At 37.5% G+C, this 14,789-nt stretch overlaps 3 protein-coding genes across 3 annotated transcripts; all 3 read left to right on the top strand.

Annotated features, from left to right (window-relative positions):
* Positions 1–3,057: 3,057 nt before the first annotated feature.
* LOC148871353 (uncharacterized) lies at positions 3,058–4,095 on the top strand. Its single transcript, XM_088970029.1, has 2 exons — positions 3,058–3,088; positions 3,761–4,095. The coding sequence occupies exons 1-2, from the start codon at positions 3,058–3,060 to the stop codon at positions 4,093–4,095; spliced, it is 366 nt and encodes a 121-aa protein (XP_088826155.1).
* Positions 4,096–4,251: 156 nt separating this feature from the next.
* On the top strand, positions 4,252–4,938 carry LOC148871352 (uncharacterized). The gene has a single exon (XM_088970028.1). It carries the CDS (start codon positions 4,252–4,254, stop codon positions 4,936–4,938), a length of 687 nt encoding a protein of 228 aa, XP_088826154.1.
* Positions 4,939–4,985: 47 nt separating this feature from the next.
* Positions 4,986–6,385, top strand: LOC148871351 (uncharacterized). Its single transcript, XM_088970027.1, has 4 exons — positions 4,986–5,181; positions 5,323–5,469; positions 5,560–5,731; positions 6,127–6,385. The coding sequence occupies exons 1-4, from the start codon at positions 4,986–4,988 to the stop codon at positions 6,383–6,385; spliced, it is 774 nt and encodes a 257-aa protein (XP_088826153.1).
* Positions 6,386–14,789: the final 8,404 nt, after the last annotated feature.

The following is a 14,789-nucleotide window of genomic DNA, read 5'->3' as shown; positions in this document are numbered from 1 at the left end:
TGATTAATAAAAATATAATAAAAATAATTTTTTGTAATTTTATTAATAAAAATATCATAATTGTGTCTAATTTGTTTCTACATTTTTGTAATTCTAGGAAGAGTTACACAAGATGAGGGGTAGAACCACCCCTATAACCTAAAGATCTAAGGAAGAAAGAACCAGCAAGAACATTTTTGTGTACAAAGTTAGCCAGCCAATCAGCAGCTTTATTTCCTTCTTGAAAGGTATGACGATACTCCACTTGCTATTCAATCCTCGATCTCAATGACCTGCAATTCTCTATGATAGTCTTCAATCTCCATGGAGAATCCACGCGGTTGTTTAAGCTATCAATTACAAGTTTTGAGTCACCTTGGATATAATATGTTTGTTGGAAAAGTTGAGTACCACATTGTGGGCTTCCCATGCAGCCCAGGGCTCAACTACATTAATAGAACTAAAACCAATTTTGTATTGCCTTGGCATGCAGGATTTGGCCAAAGTGATCTCTAGCAACACAGGGTATAGTGCAGACTTTTCACCTTAATCTCATTCATGCCCGAGTTGATCCATTTCACAGGAATACTAACTTCATCATTGAGACAATCAAAATTGGAATCCATAAGGGATCTAATTTCCAAAAAGGCATTCTCATTGTGGTTTTTCCATAACTGCCACAACAAGGTGAACTTTTCCTTTTTTAGAGGCTCGCATGTACCTGCACCACCCAGCTCCACCACTCCACAATCGAGCCATTAGAATTGGTCTGAAGATTTAAACAATCATTAGTGGTGCCAAACCTGTTTTGATAGGGGACAGTTTATAAAGGCATGGTCAATATCTTTCTCTTTGCCACAAACACCACATTCCGGCCCCATCAATGTTAAACCCCTTAGAAATCAGTAGTTTCTTAAAAGGCAATTTCTTGATCAATAGGAGGTACTTGAAGACTTTGCCTATCCCATTCGAAGCCAGAGAAGGATCAATGTGCATTAAACTAACTTCATTATAGACTGATTTAATAGAGAAAATCCCCTTAGGATTGGGCCTCCAAATGAGTTTATCCTCTTGATCTCTTGAAGGGATGAAAATGGTCTTAATTTTTTTCCCCAGTTGTGGGAGTAACCAAGTTAATAGTATCACCAACCTTGACCTCAAACTTACTAATCAAACTATTGTCAACTATCTTGCTCAAAGGCTCTTCACCAACCAAATTATCAAGCTAGAAATTGGTTGAACTTCCATTACCAATCATCCAACCCGCACCTCTTTTGATTAAATCCTTGGTCGACAAAATTCCTTTCTAGGCCCAAGAGTGGCCCTTCTTTGAACTAACCTCCCAAAGATTTGAATTTCTTAGATATTTTTTTGTCACAACTTGAACCCAAAGATTATATTTTTCATTCAAAATTTTTCATCCTATCTAGCTTTGTAAGGCAAGCCTCATTTGTCCGCTAGAGATTTTTAATACCAAGACCCCCCCCCCACCAATGATTATATTTTTGTCACAACTTGAACCCAAAGATTATATTTTTCATTCAAAATTTTCCATCCTATCTAGCTTTGCAAGGCAAGCCTCATTTGTCCGCTCGAGATTTTTAATATCAAGACACCCCCCAATGTTTGGGGGAACAAACCCATTTCCAATTGACTAAGTGAGCAGATTTTCTCCCTACCATTTGACCGCAAGAACTCCCTCTGCTTCTTGTCAAGATCTTCAAGCACCCCTTTCGGGATTTTGAAAAACCTCATTATGTAATAAGGGATCATATTAGTAGATGCCTTAAAGAGAATTCCTCTTCCAGCCCGCAAATTTGTTATCAACACTCTCACTTAAGAATTTTAAAGTTTCCTTGCCAAATTTGTTATTGGAGACTGGGGCTCTCAAGTACATACAACTCTTACTTCCAAAAGGGATCTTAGAAAAAATAGGAGATTGTCCCGATGCTTTGGCGAATTTATCTAGTATGTACTCAATCTTTAAACAAGAAAGAATATTTGTTTTTGCAAAAATAATACAATCGTCTGCAAACTGTAGAATTGGGATGATAGGATCATTTCTAGAAGCCTTACACCCAATCAGACTATTTAGACTAGAGGCTTCTCTAGTTATGTTTTTTATGAGAGCTTCAGCACAGAAAACAAATAAAAAGAGAGAGAGGGGATCCCCTTTGTCTAATACCCCGGGTTGGGAAAATCTCTCGCGAAGGAATACCATTTACTAGAGTTTGAAAGGAAACTGACTTAATGCACTCCATAACCTAGTCCACCCATTTACTATGAAAGCCAAACATACGTAGGACCTTTTCAATGAAAGCCCATTCAATTCTATCATAGGCTTTCTCCATATCAATTTTGTAAGCCATAATACTTGATCTTCTTCCTTATAATGTGCATTATCTCTCTCATGAACAACAAAAACATTATCATTGATTTGTCTTCCTAGCACAAAGGCACTTTGGAATTGAGAAACAATCTCTCCTATGAACGGTTTTATCTTGCAAACTAGAATCTTAAATATTATTTTATAAATAACATTGCATAAACTAATTGGTCTAAAACCATATACTGAATCCGGGTTTTGACTCTTGGGAATAAGAGTAAGATACATTTAACTTAGAATTTTGTTCATTCTTCGAGAGTGGATGAAGACCTTAACCACACACTACAGATGGTATGACTAATATCTAGCCAACAGATTAACCATTATAATGCCACAATAGTATATTCATTTGGGATTTGGATTCAAAGCCCAAACAAAGATTGAAGTAGATTCATTGAATTAAGCACTAGTCTTGGTTTTTTGATGGATTGCATTGCAATATTGACAATAAAGAAATCAGTTGTAACTGCATGAATACAATGTCAAAGCGCATGCGTAGTGAGTTTGAGGCACCGCGGATTACATATTTTGGTCAATTAGTTCATCATTCCAGATGGTCAAGAGGGTTGGAGAATAATCAAGGAAACAAGCCCCCGAACTGAGCATCTTAAATGTGCTTAATGAATGTATTACCTATCTAATCATGAATTGAGGCTCATTTGTATTTTCTGGATAGATATAGCCAATGGCGAATGGCGGATCTAGGACCTTTGATCAGTGGGGGTACATGTCTGGCCTCACTTCTGAGGCCTTTTAAAACCATGACATGAAAGAAAGACCTCATTTAGGAAGTCAAATTTTATTTGGTCCCCTATTATTGAATGTGGACAATTGTATAAAAAGAATATAAATTTCTTGATAAACATATAAAGCATTTTCAAATCTCAGTGGAGACATTTGCTCACACTTACTTCTACATAGATCTGCCACTAGATGCAGTTGGCTTGAAGGCTAACAATAGAAAATAAGGGGTTGATGTGGATTGAACTTTAAATTTCCCCATAAATAAATTATAATTTGTTGACCATGTTGATCATAACTGTTGGAATGTTAGAATAATACGGGCTCACATGGTCAACATCCGCGAATGAGAGAACACCACATCACTAATGCTTAGTTTGGAAGGAGTAGAAATAAAATATGTACAATACAAATACATACAGAATAATACAAAATACAAGGTTTTTCACTCTACATATTTGTATTTGTTCTCCTTCCAAATTATGCTTAATGAGTTTTAAGACAAACGGAGTCCAAACTTAACGAAATCTGGACTCCAAGGGCTTTAAATTTTGTTAAAAGGTAAAAACATTTTCTCTCTCAACTTGCAGTTCTGGGAGCGGACAAGGAATACGTCAAGTACATTGGGATGATATGCATTGGAGGCTTTAACAGGCTTTTGCGGTTATCCGGAAAGAATTCGTAGGAGGGACTCATGGAATCTTCTTCATGCTATTTGTGCTTCTTCTATGTTGCCATGGTGCTGCATTGGAGACTTTAATGACATGCTTTCTCCTGAGGATAAGCGGGGCAGATTGGATTATCCTCACTGGCTTCTGTCTGGGTTTTGTGAGACTATTTCAGATTGTCACCTTCACGAGATTTTGATTATTGGCTCTTGCTTCACATGGGAGAGAGGTAGAGGGACTGAGGCATGGGTCCAGGAAAGAATTGATAGGGCTTTTGCTTCAGGAGAGTGGTTGGGGTTATTTCCAGACACAAAGCTTTGAAATTTGGTTGCTCCTGTTTCAGACCATAATTCAATCCTATTATAAATAGTGAGTGTTTCTCATGTTCATCGTCAGTTGCACTTTTGCTTTGAAAATGGGTGGTTATAGGAGCCAGGTTTGAATAAAACGGTGGAGGATGCGTGGAGTTTGTCGAGGATGGGTGATGTTTCTTCTTGTTTGGATCAGTGTGGCAAAGCTCTTGCTAAATGGGGTTCGGGTCTGAATCAAAAATTCACTAGGGATATTGCTCAATGTAAAGCAGTTATTGAGAGGCTCAGGGACAGCAGTATTCCTTCAGATATTGAGACTGTTAAAGAAAATAAAATTGAACTTTTAAAGCTTTTAGGGCAGGCGGAAGATTATTGGCGTCAGTGTAGCAAGAGTTTTTGGCTTCGCGATGGTGATGCCAATACTAAATATTTTCACACGGCAACATCCACGAGGAAAATGACCATTAGAATTTCGAGATTGATGGATGATGAGGGTAATTGGCATGATGATCTGAGTAGTCTTTGTCAAGTGGTCCAGGATTATTTTCATAAGTTGTTTTCCTTGTCTTCTAGTCATGTTATTGATGGTTTCGATTTTGTTGATTGTAAAGTTTCAGACTCAAACAATGAGAAGTTTCTATCTCCATTTTCTTTTGAGGAGTTTAAGGAAGTTGTTTTCCAAATGCATCCGGACAAGTCCCCAGGTCTAGATGGCCTAAATCCAACTTTCTATCAGAAAGCTATTGATGGTTTCAATTTTATTGATTGTAAAGTTTCAGACTCAGACAATGAGAAGTTATTTTTCAAGCTGTTGTGTCTTGGCTTTCCAGAGAAGAGTTTCCAGCTTCACTAAATGACACTACTGTAGTGCTTATTCCAAAGTGTGAGTCCCCGAAAACTATGAAAGATTTGAGACCTATTTCTCTTTGTAATGTTCTATACAAGATCATCTCAAAAGTGCTTGCTAATCATCTTAAGGTTCTTCTTCCTAACATTATTTCGAATGCTCAATCTGCTTTCGTGCCTGGGAGAGCCATCACTGATAATGTTTTGGTAGCTTTTGAGCTTATTCATTTTATGAGGAGGAAGCAGAATGGTAAGGTGGGCAAGGTTGCTCTCAAAATAAACATTAGCAAGGCTTATGACCGGGTGGACTAGTAGTTTCTCAAGCTTATGATGCAAAAATTGGGTTTTTCTGACAAATGGATTAGGTTAATCATGCTTTGTGTCACTACAGTTTCCTATTATATGGCTTTTAATGGCATGGAGGTTGGGCCTATTATTCCTGGTAGAGGTCTTCGCCAAGGTGACCTGCTTTCCCCTTATTTATTTATTTTATGTGCAGAAGGCTTATTTGCTTTGATGTATAAAGCTGAAAAAGAAGGTATGATTTCTGGTTGTCGTATTTGTCGAGGTGCGCCTAGTGTTTCTCACCTTTTGTTTGCAAATGATAGTTTTTTCTTCTTCAAAGCAGAGGAAAGGGAATGTAATGCCATGAAGAATATCCTAAAAATCTATGAAGAAGCATCGGGACAAGCAATCAATTTTCAGAAGTCGGGTGTGTTTTTCAGCTCAAATGTGCCTCAGGATGTGAAGGCTAGAGTGACTAGCGTGTTGGGGGTTGTTAATCCTATTAACACAGGGAGGTACTTAGGCTTGCCTTCTCAGATAGGTAGGACGAAGGAAGTCTTCAAATTTATCAAGGATCGTCTATGGTAGAGAGTTGGAGAGAATGATGAACTCATTTTGGTGGGGTAATTCCAACTCTAATGGCGGGGGCATTAAATGGCTTAGATGGGAGAAGCTTTGTGTAAGGAAGGAAGAGGGTGGTATGGGGTTTAGAGATATGCAAGCTTTCAACTTAGCAATGCTTGAAGCAAAGTTGTAATATCCTTTCCAACCCATATGCTCTTGTTTTTCGTGTTTTCAAGGCTAAATACTTCCCTAGGGGGTATTTTCTAGCAACCCAATGTGGGCATAATCCAAGTTATACTTGGAAAAGCATCTGGCATTCTCGCATTGTTTTGGAGAAGGGTTGTAGGTGGAGAATTGGGAATGGGCAGCATATCCGTGTATGGAATGATTTGTGGCTTAAGGAGATGGGCAATTTTAAGGTTGATTCACCTAGAGTTGAGGGGATTGAAGATATTGTGGTTTTGGACCTATGGATTCTAAGCCACAAGGAATGGGATATCGAAATGATTCATGAGCTTTTCGACCCAAGGGATTTTAGTGCAATTTTGAATATTCCTTTGTCTTATGCTAGTCAAGAGGACTGGCTAATTAGGCATTTCTCATGAAATGGGGTATATTCAGTAAAGTCGGGATATAGGGTTGCAATGGATCTTAATACCACTACCTCTCAAGTTGTTATTTCGGGTGGATGGGATAAGCTATGGAAGCTTCCTATTCCACCTAAGGTGAAGAGCTTTGTTTGGCGGGTTTGTATGGGGTGTTTGCCCTGTAAAGACCAGCTTGCTAGGCATGGCATCCAGTTAGATACTTATTGTCATCTCTGTAATACTAACGTTGAAAGTCTAAGCCATGTCTTGTTATCATATCCGTATGCTCAAGCTTGCTGGTCTAAGGCTGGCATCAGCGTAAATGTGTCAAATCATGCCTTTTTTGTTGATTGTCTTCTTGAGTTTTTAGCAGAAACTGATTATGACAAGTCTGGGCGTGCTTGCATGGTCTTGTGGAGCATTTGGTCTCAACATAACTCCAAGCTGTGGAGAAATAATTTTAAGCTGCCTGATCATACTATTACTGAGAGTTTGCAGCTTCTCCATGATTGGAAGCAAGCTCAAATACAGAAGCAATTGGGCATGGTTATTAATCTTAACCACCAAGGTGACGGTAACTGGCGTGCTCCCCCTCCTGGTTCCTTCAAGTGTAATGTTGATGCTGCCTCTTTCATGAGCAGTAACTTCACTGGGTTTGGGATAGTTATACGTGATGAAACTGGTGCTTTCGTGAAAGGTTACACGTCCACAGTTCTTGGTCTATTCGTCTCAAAAGAAGGGGAAGTAATGGCCCTTATAGCAGCAATTAAATGGGTGACCAGCATGGATATCCAGAATGTGGTATTTGAAACCGATGCCCTAGTAGTATGGAAAGCCCTCCGTGCTCCAGCTTCAGACCTGTCCGAATTTGGCTCCCTCGTTCATGAGTGTTCCTCGTTGTTACAGCGAGGTGTAAATTTCTCAATGGCTTGTGTCAAAAGGCAAGCTAACACTGTGGCCCATAGCTTAGCTAGGGCTTCTTGTCATTTCGTTAATCCTTGTATCTGGCATGAGCCTCCAGCGTTTGTGGAGGACTTGCTTGTTTGTGATATTTCTGGTTGATTAATGCATTGCAAATTATTCTCAAAAAAAAACTATTCTTATCAAATTTAGAAACAGCTAGCACTCCTAGGGAAAATAAACCCCAGCCTGTTATTTCTAAATCAAAACCTTGCCATCAAGCCCATATTAAAGGACACTACCCAAAGTTAGATCTGGAGCATAGCCTAGTAACTACACTGTGAAATAAAGATCAAAATCATCATACTTAATAGCTAGATGGGATTCCCAACTCCACACCCAAAATGGAAATTCAGATCACTTTGTAAGTAATGTTCAGATCATCTGGAAGGAGAATTTGCCACTTCAACTTAGGGCCCATTTGGTTTGTAGTTAGAATCGGAATCGGAATTAGAATCAAAATCTTCTAGAATCAGAATCAGAATGATCCATTCCCATAGTCTGTTTGGTCAGACAGGATGGTCATTCCCTCAAATGGTCAAATGGGGTAATGTCATTCCAAAAGGAATGGAAATGGGATTCTGATTCCACCCAACCAAATAGTTGAAATCGGTATAGCCCATTCTAATTCTGATTCTAGGCCCTTATTCCGGCAAACAAAACAGACCCTTATTATTCATTGCCAAGTTATTCTTGCTTTATCCAAACATGTGGCAACACCAGATGGTGTAATTCAAAACTGTAAGTGAGAGGTCATCCTTGAACTAAAATTGATTTTAAAACTTTGCACTAAGACTTTTATTCTCAACAAAATCTTAACTTAGAAGAATTAGTCCAAGGGCCACTGATGGTGACTCTTGAAACCAATTTGAAACTTAGATTTGTAAAGGAAAAACTTACATTTGAAAGTTGAACCTGACTATGAAAGAGACGAACCATAATTGAAAACAGCCCTCAAATTACAAATCAAAAACACAAGCTCAGTTTGAAATTTGAATTAAATTGGAAAAACGCCAGAGTAAGGTGGGTCACTTATGATCTTTGAATGTATAAGTGGACTACTACTGATGATGCATGATCAGGCAGTTCCCTACTGACTAACGACTTAGATGCCAAGCTAGACAATTCCTCACTGGAAGGTCATTCGGATGTCGAGCTGTATAATGAAGAGCTAAAATATAACTCGAATGCCAAGCTAAGTATTGGCAAGCCATGTAGTCTCCTAAGGGCAACCTACAAGGGAACAGTATTAAAGTGCTCGGGTTTCTTTACCCGAGGTGGGCACCCTGATGCTTAAGTCAGTGAGTTAGAAGTTTTAGAGAAAGAGAGCTAGAATGCTAGATAACCAGAGTATTCGTCCGTACCTTCTCTCAAGAAAGTGATGCCTTTATATAGGTGCAAGGAACTGGAAGCCCCTCGTAACGGATCTGAGATTCCCGGGGAGCCACTCCCCCTAAGTTTGGAGAGTATATCTCAGTCAGTTACTTGATCTACGCAGTTGGATAAGGTCCATTCGATTAACTCTAATGCGGGCAATGCGAGCAGGTGGGCTTAATGGTCGAGTGTTGTTACCCCAGAGAATTCGGTCTCGATAACAAGTTTAAGGAATAAGTTGGCGAGCACATCTCATAGGCCACTACGTGTACCCTAGTTAGCTCGGCAAGTTCCCGAAAGAAGTCGCTCTTTATAATGAGGTCCCTTAGGTCAACCAAGCAAAGGTACTATAGGTCGGCCCTGGATGATAGTCCCTGGATGATGTGTTGTTAACCGCTCTACTGAGGTGATCTACTTACTTGGTGCTAAAATATCGTCTAGCTGTTCATGGATGCCACATGTCGTGATATCATTCAGAGGACTAAATGACTCCTCATCAACTACAAAAAAATACTCCATAGAAGTTCGGCTCAAAAGACATTATCACATTATTGAAAAGGAAGAAACAGCTCAAAGGCAGCTTTGACCCTACCCAAATGAAGCTCATGAAAAAAAAAGAGGGAAAAATCATGGTCTGGCACCTAAATTGAATCTAAATGGCATAATCTAAAAATTGGGTTTGGATTGGCTACACCAACTCTAGCATAATGAATTGCAAAGGATTTAAATGCTCAATGACATAAAATCTGATCCAAAATTATCCTTAGAGTCTCAAAGGTAAAAGCATTCTGAACACAGGGTTCATCCCAAAGCCGAAGTGCTCTAAACATTGGTGCCATGCAGTTAAAATCTTAACTTGAATGACAGAACAAAAGTAAGAGCCTAAGACAAAGCTGAATCGGCAATTAGAGCACGGAGAAGAGAGATTTTTTGTGAGGAAGCAAACTTATACCTGCTTTCCTGGTTTCTTAAGGCGAGAAAGTTCACTCCAACCCAAAGAAGAGAAAAAAAGAAACAGGAGAGAGAGAGAGAGAGAGAGAGAGAGAGAGAGAATGTCGGCGATGCAACCAGTGACAGTGGACGGTGGTGGGTTGTGAGAGGGAGAGCAGAAGCAGGGAGAGAGCAAGAGAAAGAGAGAGGAATAGGACCAAAAAGGGGATTTGGTGGGTTTTACCTTTTAACAAGTTTTGAAGCCTTTGAAGTGAGAGTGAATCTGCTCCTCACACTAACCTCACAGCATGTCCGAGTCCCACATCGGTAACATCTCCCATATTTATATGCTATTATTCATGGGAAAATGTTCTCATTACACGGTGGGATATGACTGTGAGGTTGGTGTGAAGAGTGCTATGTGAAAAGCATATCCCAATTCATCCAAACCCATTTTGGTCAGGACTCCATTAGTCTTAAAACCCATAAGCGCGACGTGGTGTTCTCTCAGCAGACGATGTGATGAGCTCGAACAATATGGTTGCATTGTCTGTCGCTCTCTCATTGACGGACTCCGGTATGGATTGGACTACAAATCTGGTGATACATTATTAACGGATCACATCAAATTTTGTAAGGGCCAAATCCCAATTCCCCTGTAAAACTATGCCTCTTTTTTAATATTCTTTATTACCTTAGTATTAGTTGTGCAATTACACAAGTGTTCTGTAATTCACATATCGGTCTTCTAAGTTATATATCTATGGAATAAAACATTAGTTAAAAAACTAGAACTTTACAAGAAGTAGTGGACAATCAAAAAAGCTTGGTTTATTGTGATAATGGATGTGAAACAAACTGACCATGAAGCTTGGTTTCTATGTATTACAAAATATTGCAAAATACAATACACATTAGAAGAGGATCTATGAGTAATTTCAATTGTCTTTTTATTACATTGGAATTTCTAAATTAAAGCTAATAATATTTTTATTTATTAATTAATTTTCTTTAGCTCTTATATTTACAACTTTTAAATAGTTTTGTCTCTTTTTTTCATTTGTGTTTATGTTACATAGGCACTAGTAATTTCATTCTTTATTAATTCTTACATTTTTCTTATCTGTATCCACATTTATTTATTTATTACATTTGAGGATAGATGGCACCTCGTCATGTATTGAACAGGCATGTATTGTTGAATGAAGAGGGTTCGAGTATGATATAGAAAATATATGATATCCGAAAAATAATTGAACAATAAACAAGAATTATAAATGTGATAGTGAATATGGTGTTATTTATCAGAATTCATGGGTTGGTTTTGATTGGTCAAAATTCTTTCTATACCATATCTTTTTCGCATCATGGATTATTAGATTTTCCTATTTACATTATTCATGTTCGTCAAAGACTTGAATTAATTTATTGATGTATTATTTTTTCCTTTTCGATTGGGATTTATTCAAATTTTTTTTTAACATAACACGTGTATCATGCTTTTCAAAACCAGACCAGACCAGAAAAATCGGGAACCGGTCACCTGACTGGTTCCGTTTTTCCCCAAAACCGTTGATTTTGGTCAGCAAACCGCTAAACCGACCAGTTAATCGTTCGAACGGTTTTGACCGTTTTTCAATTTTTTTATTTTTTTGTCACAATGGCCAACCATTTGGATCGAACGGTCAAACCGTTCAAACTGATAACCGGACCCCTGACCGGTTCAATCACCGGTTTAGTTTTAAAAACCATGATGTGTATCTTAATTTTTCAATCACTTTTAAAAGTGTGTTGTGGTATACCTCTTAAAATTGTCTCTTCAATACTCCTTGAGTCATTTGGTACTTTTTATCATGGTTTTTAAAAATGAACCGGTCAGGGGTCCAGTTACTGGTCGGACCCGAACGGCCTGCCCATTCTGACAAAAAAATTAAAAAAAAATAGAAAATGGTCAAAACAATTCGAACGGTTAGAACGATTAACTGGCCGGTTCAACTGTTTGCTGACCAAAATCAACGATTTTGAGGGAAAATAAGACCGATCAAGTGATCAGTTCCCAATTTTTCCGATCCGGTCCAGTTTTGAAAACCATACTTTTTATGCATAATTTTCTTGATGGGACAATTGATGACTCTCTCTTTCCACATGTTTGAACTTATCACTTTCACACTTAGGGTGGTGGCATGGTGCCCCTCAATATATCAAAAGCCTCATTTATTCAACTCATAGGAACTGTTTGATAACACTTGAAGCGGACTTATTTCTTTGTTTTTTAGCCAATAGGCTATCAAGAAAATCGATAATGGAATAGCAGAATACCATACACATAGTTAGTCGATCCCACATATATATATATATATATATATATATGATGATCTTTGGGTTCAAAACCATATATTGACAAGCCGTCAGATATGACTTCTTCTAATTATAATGTTGAAGTTGCTGCCCTAAAACCAAGAAATTAAGCTGAAAGCAGCCGTTGCTGCACGAGAAGAATGTCAAACCGCATGCTAAGGCCAGAGTGAGACTCTGTGCGTCAATATCTCCCCAATTTCTGGCTGATTGTGACCATCCTTGTTGCAGCCCAAGAATATATAATTCATGGCTCAACCCCCTCACCCAATTACGCTGTGTTTGGTTTGAAGGAAAATATAAGGAAGATAAACGTAGGAGTATGGATTTTCCTATGTTTTCTTTACTTTCCTTACTTTTTTTTTTTTCTTCGAATCAAACATAATCTTAATTGACGCTAAAAGCAGGCATTCACATTTGGGATTACAGATAGTCCTGAACTAAGCATCTTAAATGTGTTTAATGAATGTATTATCAAGTCATTGATATGATTAGGGTCAAAGGGCATATGCAATCAGCCGGCTTAAATTTTAGAATTATAGGTTGTATTGTCAATGTTGATTTGATCATAGTAGGGATACATCGCTGATGGGTCACATCAATCTGAGACCCCCACTAAGTAGGTATTTGGCACTGAAGCGTCTCATTTCACAAGCTGGCCACATTAGGAAAAACAAAAATGCTAAATGTTTTGTCTGCCTTAAAGGTAAAGAAAGGAGGTGCTTCTTGAATGTTAAAATTGACAATTCCGTGATATTTTGAATCACTAAGGTGATGTACTACATTGAAATTTGAAAAGTTGATATTCTTTTTGAGATGTCATATAGTTACCGTTATAACTATATTATCATAACTAGACAAAACACTTCAAACACCTAATCAGTCTGTATCTCAATCAAATGCGATTTTTGCACTTCTCAAAATTACAAGTGCCAAACACTAAGTGGGTTTTTGGCACCGCATTTCATTTCTGTTGATGTGTCATGCATACCATATCAGCAAATAAATGGAATCGGCAAGAAAATGGCATTTGGAAAAACTGACTACTTTTCTGAGATGTCACAGAATTGTCATTGTAAAAGTTAAATCATTTTAAAATGTCAAGGTGTTCCAAATTAATGCAATACAATCTTAATTATCTTTTCAATATTTGTTCTTCGTGTTCCAAATTAATGCAATACAATCTTAATTCCAATGTCGACAATTGATGACCCTCTCTTTCCACATGTTTGAACCCATCACTTCCACACTTTAGAAGGCCATTTCCACGTGTTTGAACCCATTACTTCCACACTTTAGAAGGTGGTGGCCTGGAGGAACACCAACCAACACATTCTATTACTCAATAGGTCAAAAGCCTAATTTATTCAACTCAGGCGCTGTTGTTATCAAATGGCCCCATGATCCCTTGATAAAATAGACTGTCCTCTTTTACCAAAACTCAAGCTCAATTTTCGAAATTTTTTTAACATTTCCTTAAAATTTCACGTAATTTAGAAAAGAAGGCTAGATACATATAGAAGGAAAATAAAGTATATTAAGGTTGCATTTAACATTCCTTATTTTAAGGACTGATCTCATTTTTATAGTTAAAATATTGAGTTTTTAACAGAAAAAAATGCAATAAGTCCTTAAAATTAGGAATGCAAATGCACCCTAAGTTATCTTAGATTTCTCCATAAGAATCTTTGGAAAATAGGGTGATCCTCTAACTTCACTGCTCCCCAGTGCAATTCAGCATTATACCCCACCTATTAGAGCCTTGATGAGATGATAATAATAGTCCATTGCTGTCAATTCTTAAGCATCATCCACTTCTTGCTTTGGTCTCTTTGCTGGTTTTAAAAACTTTTTGTTTTTTTATGCCTAAATGCAAGATAACTGTTCAGTCACGGATCTAAGTGAAGGGCTTCAACTGTGGATGAGAAATTGGTGGGCATGTGGATTGGTCTACACCACACCTTGTATCAGAAACCAATCCACACCATGCCACACCACAGTCCACAATTGTTCTGAACTATGGATAGATTATGTGGATCAAACCAATTCACATCCACGGTGGCATTCTATAAGTGTGGCTATGTATCTTATATACATTTTATGGGAGATCTACACAGTCGATCATAAATGTCTATTCTTTACATTTTATATGGTAAATAAATTGAAAAATGCATCAATATGTAAACAACAATTGCATTTTTTAAATAATTAAAAATATTATTTTAAATATTAAAAAATAAAAAATAATATTTTAAATATAATTTTATTGATAAAATATTACAAATTTAATATTTAAATAATGAGAAAATAATTGAGAAGGATAACCATCGGACTTGTGATAAAATATTAAAAAATTAAATTTTAAAAATTATTAAAAGATTAAAAAAATGAGAGTAATTTGACCAATGTAACATAAGTGCATTACACTAAAACCTTCCCATAAACTATCTACGCCATAATATGGACCATCCATAAGAAAATAAATTAAGGTGTGATCCATCCCTATCTATGCTATTTTGTGGACGGGGTCATAAAGATCATGAATCTTAAATGCTTCCAAAAGAACTAGGGCTTTACATTCAACAGCTGAGGAGGGATTGAGATTTATAGAACGAGCAATAACGAAGGATCCATGGTGGTCGCTGATAATCAATCCTGCACGCGCACCTGATCTAGAAAATGATCCATCAAAGTTGAGTTTCAACCAATTTGTATGAGGCATCATCCACTTATCATTAACAGATTCAAAAGGATGAGTGATGGGTAGTGTCCAATATTGGTTTAAAGCATCAACCATTGCATC

Source organism: Nelumbo lutea, chromosome 2 (assembly GCF_056320005.1).
Source record: "Nelumbo lutea isolate HS-2025 chromosome 2, American lotus-T2T, whole genome shotgun sequence".
Classification (NCBI taxonomy): domain Eukaryota; kingdom Viridiplantae; phylum Streptophyta; class Magnoliopsida; order Proteales; family Nelumbonaceae; genus Nelumbo; species Nelumbo lutea.
This window is presented reverse-complemented; position numbering and strand designations above follow the sequence as displayed.

Bases quoted from the DNA above. Each gene is read 5' to 3' on its own strand.
- LOC148871353 (XM_088970029.1), top strand. From the start codon at position 3,058: ATGGCGGATCTAGGACCTTTGATCAGTGGGG. The intron at 3,089-3,760 runs GTACATGTCTGG...AGGCTTTAACAG, and splicing joins AGGACCTTTGATCAGTGGGG to GCTTTTGCGGTTATCCGGAA.
- LOC148871352 (XM_088970028.1), top strand. From the start codon at position 4,252: ATGGGTGATGTTTCTTCTTGTTTGGATCAGTGTGGCAAAGCTCTTGCT.
- LOC148871351 (XM_088970027.1), top strand. From the start codon at position 4,986: ATGAAAGATTTGAGACCTATTTCTCTTTGTAATGTTCTATACAAGATC. The intron at 5,182-5,322 runs GTAAGGTGGGCA...GTGTCACTACAG, and splicing joins TATGAGGAGGAAGCAGAATG to TTTCCTATTATATGGCTTTT. The intron at 5,470-5,559 runs GTATGATTTCTG...TCTTCAAAGCAG, and splicing joins GTATAAAGCTGAAAAAGAAG to AGGAAAGGGAATGTAATGCC.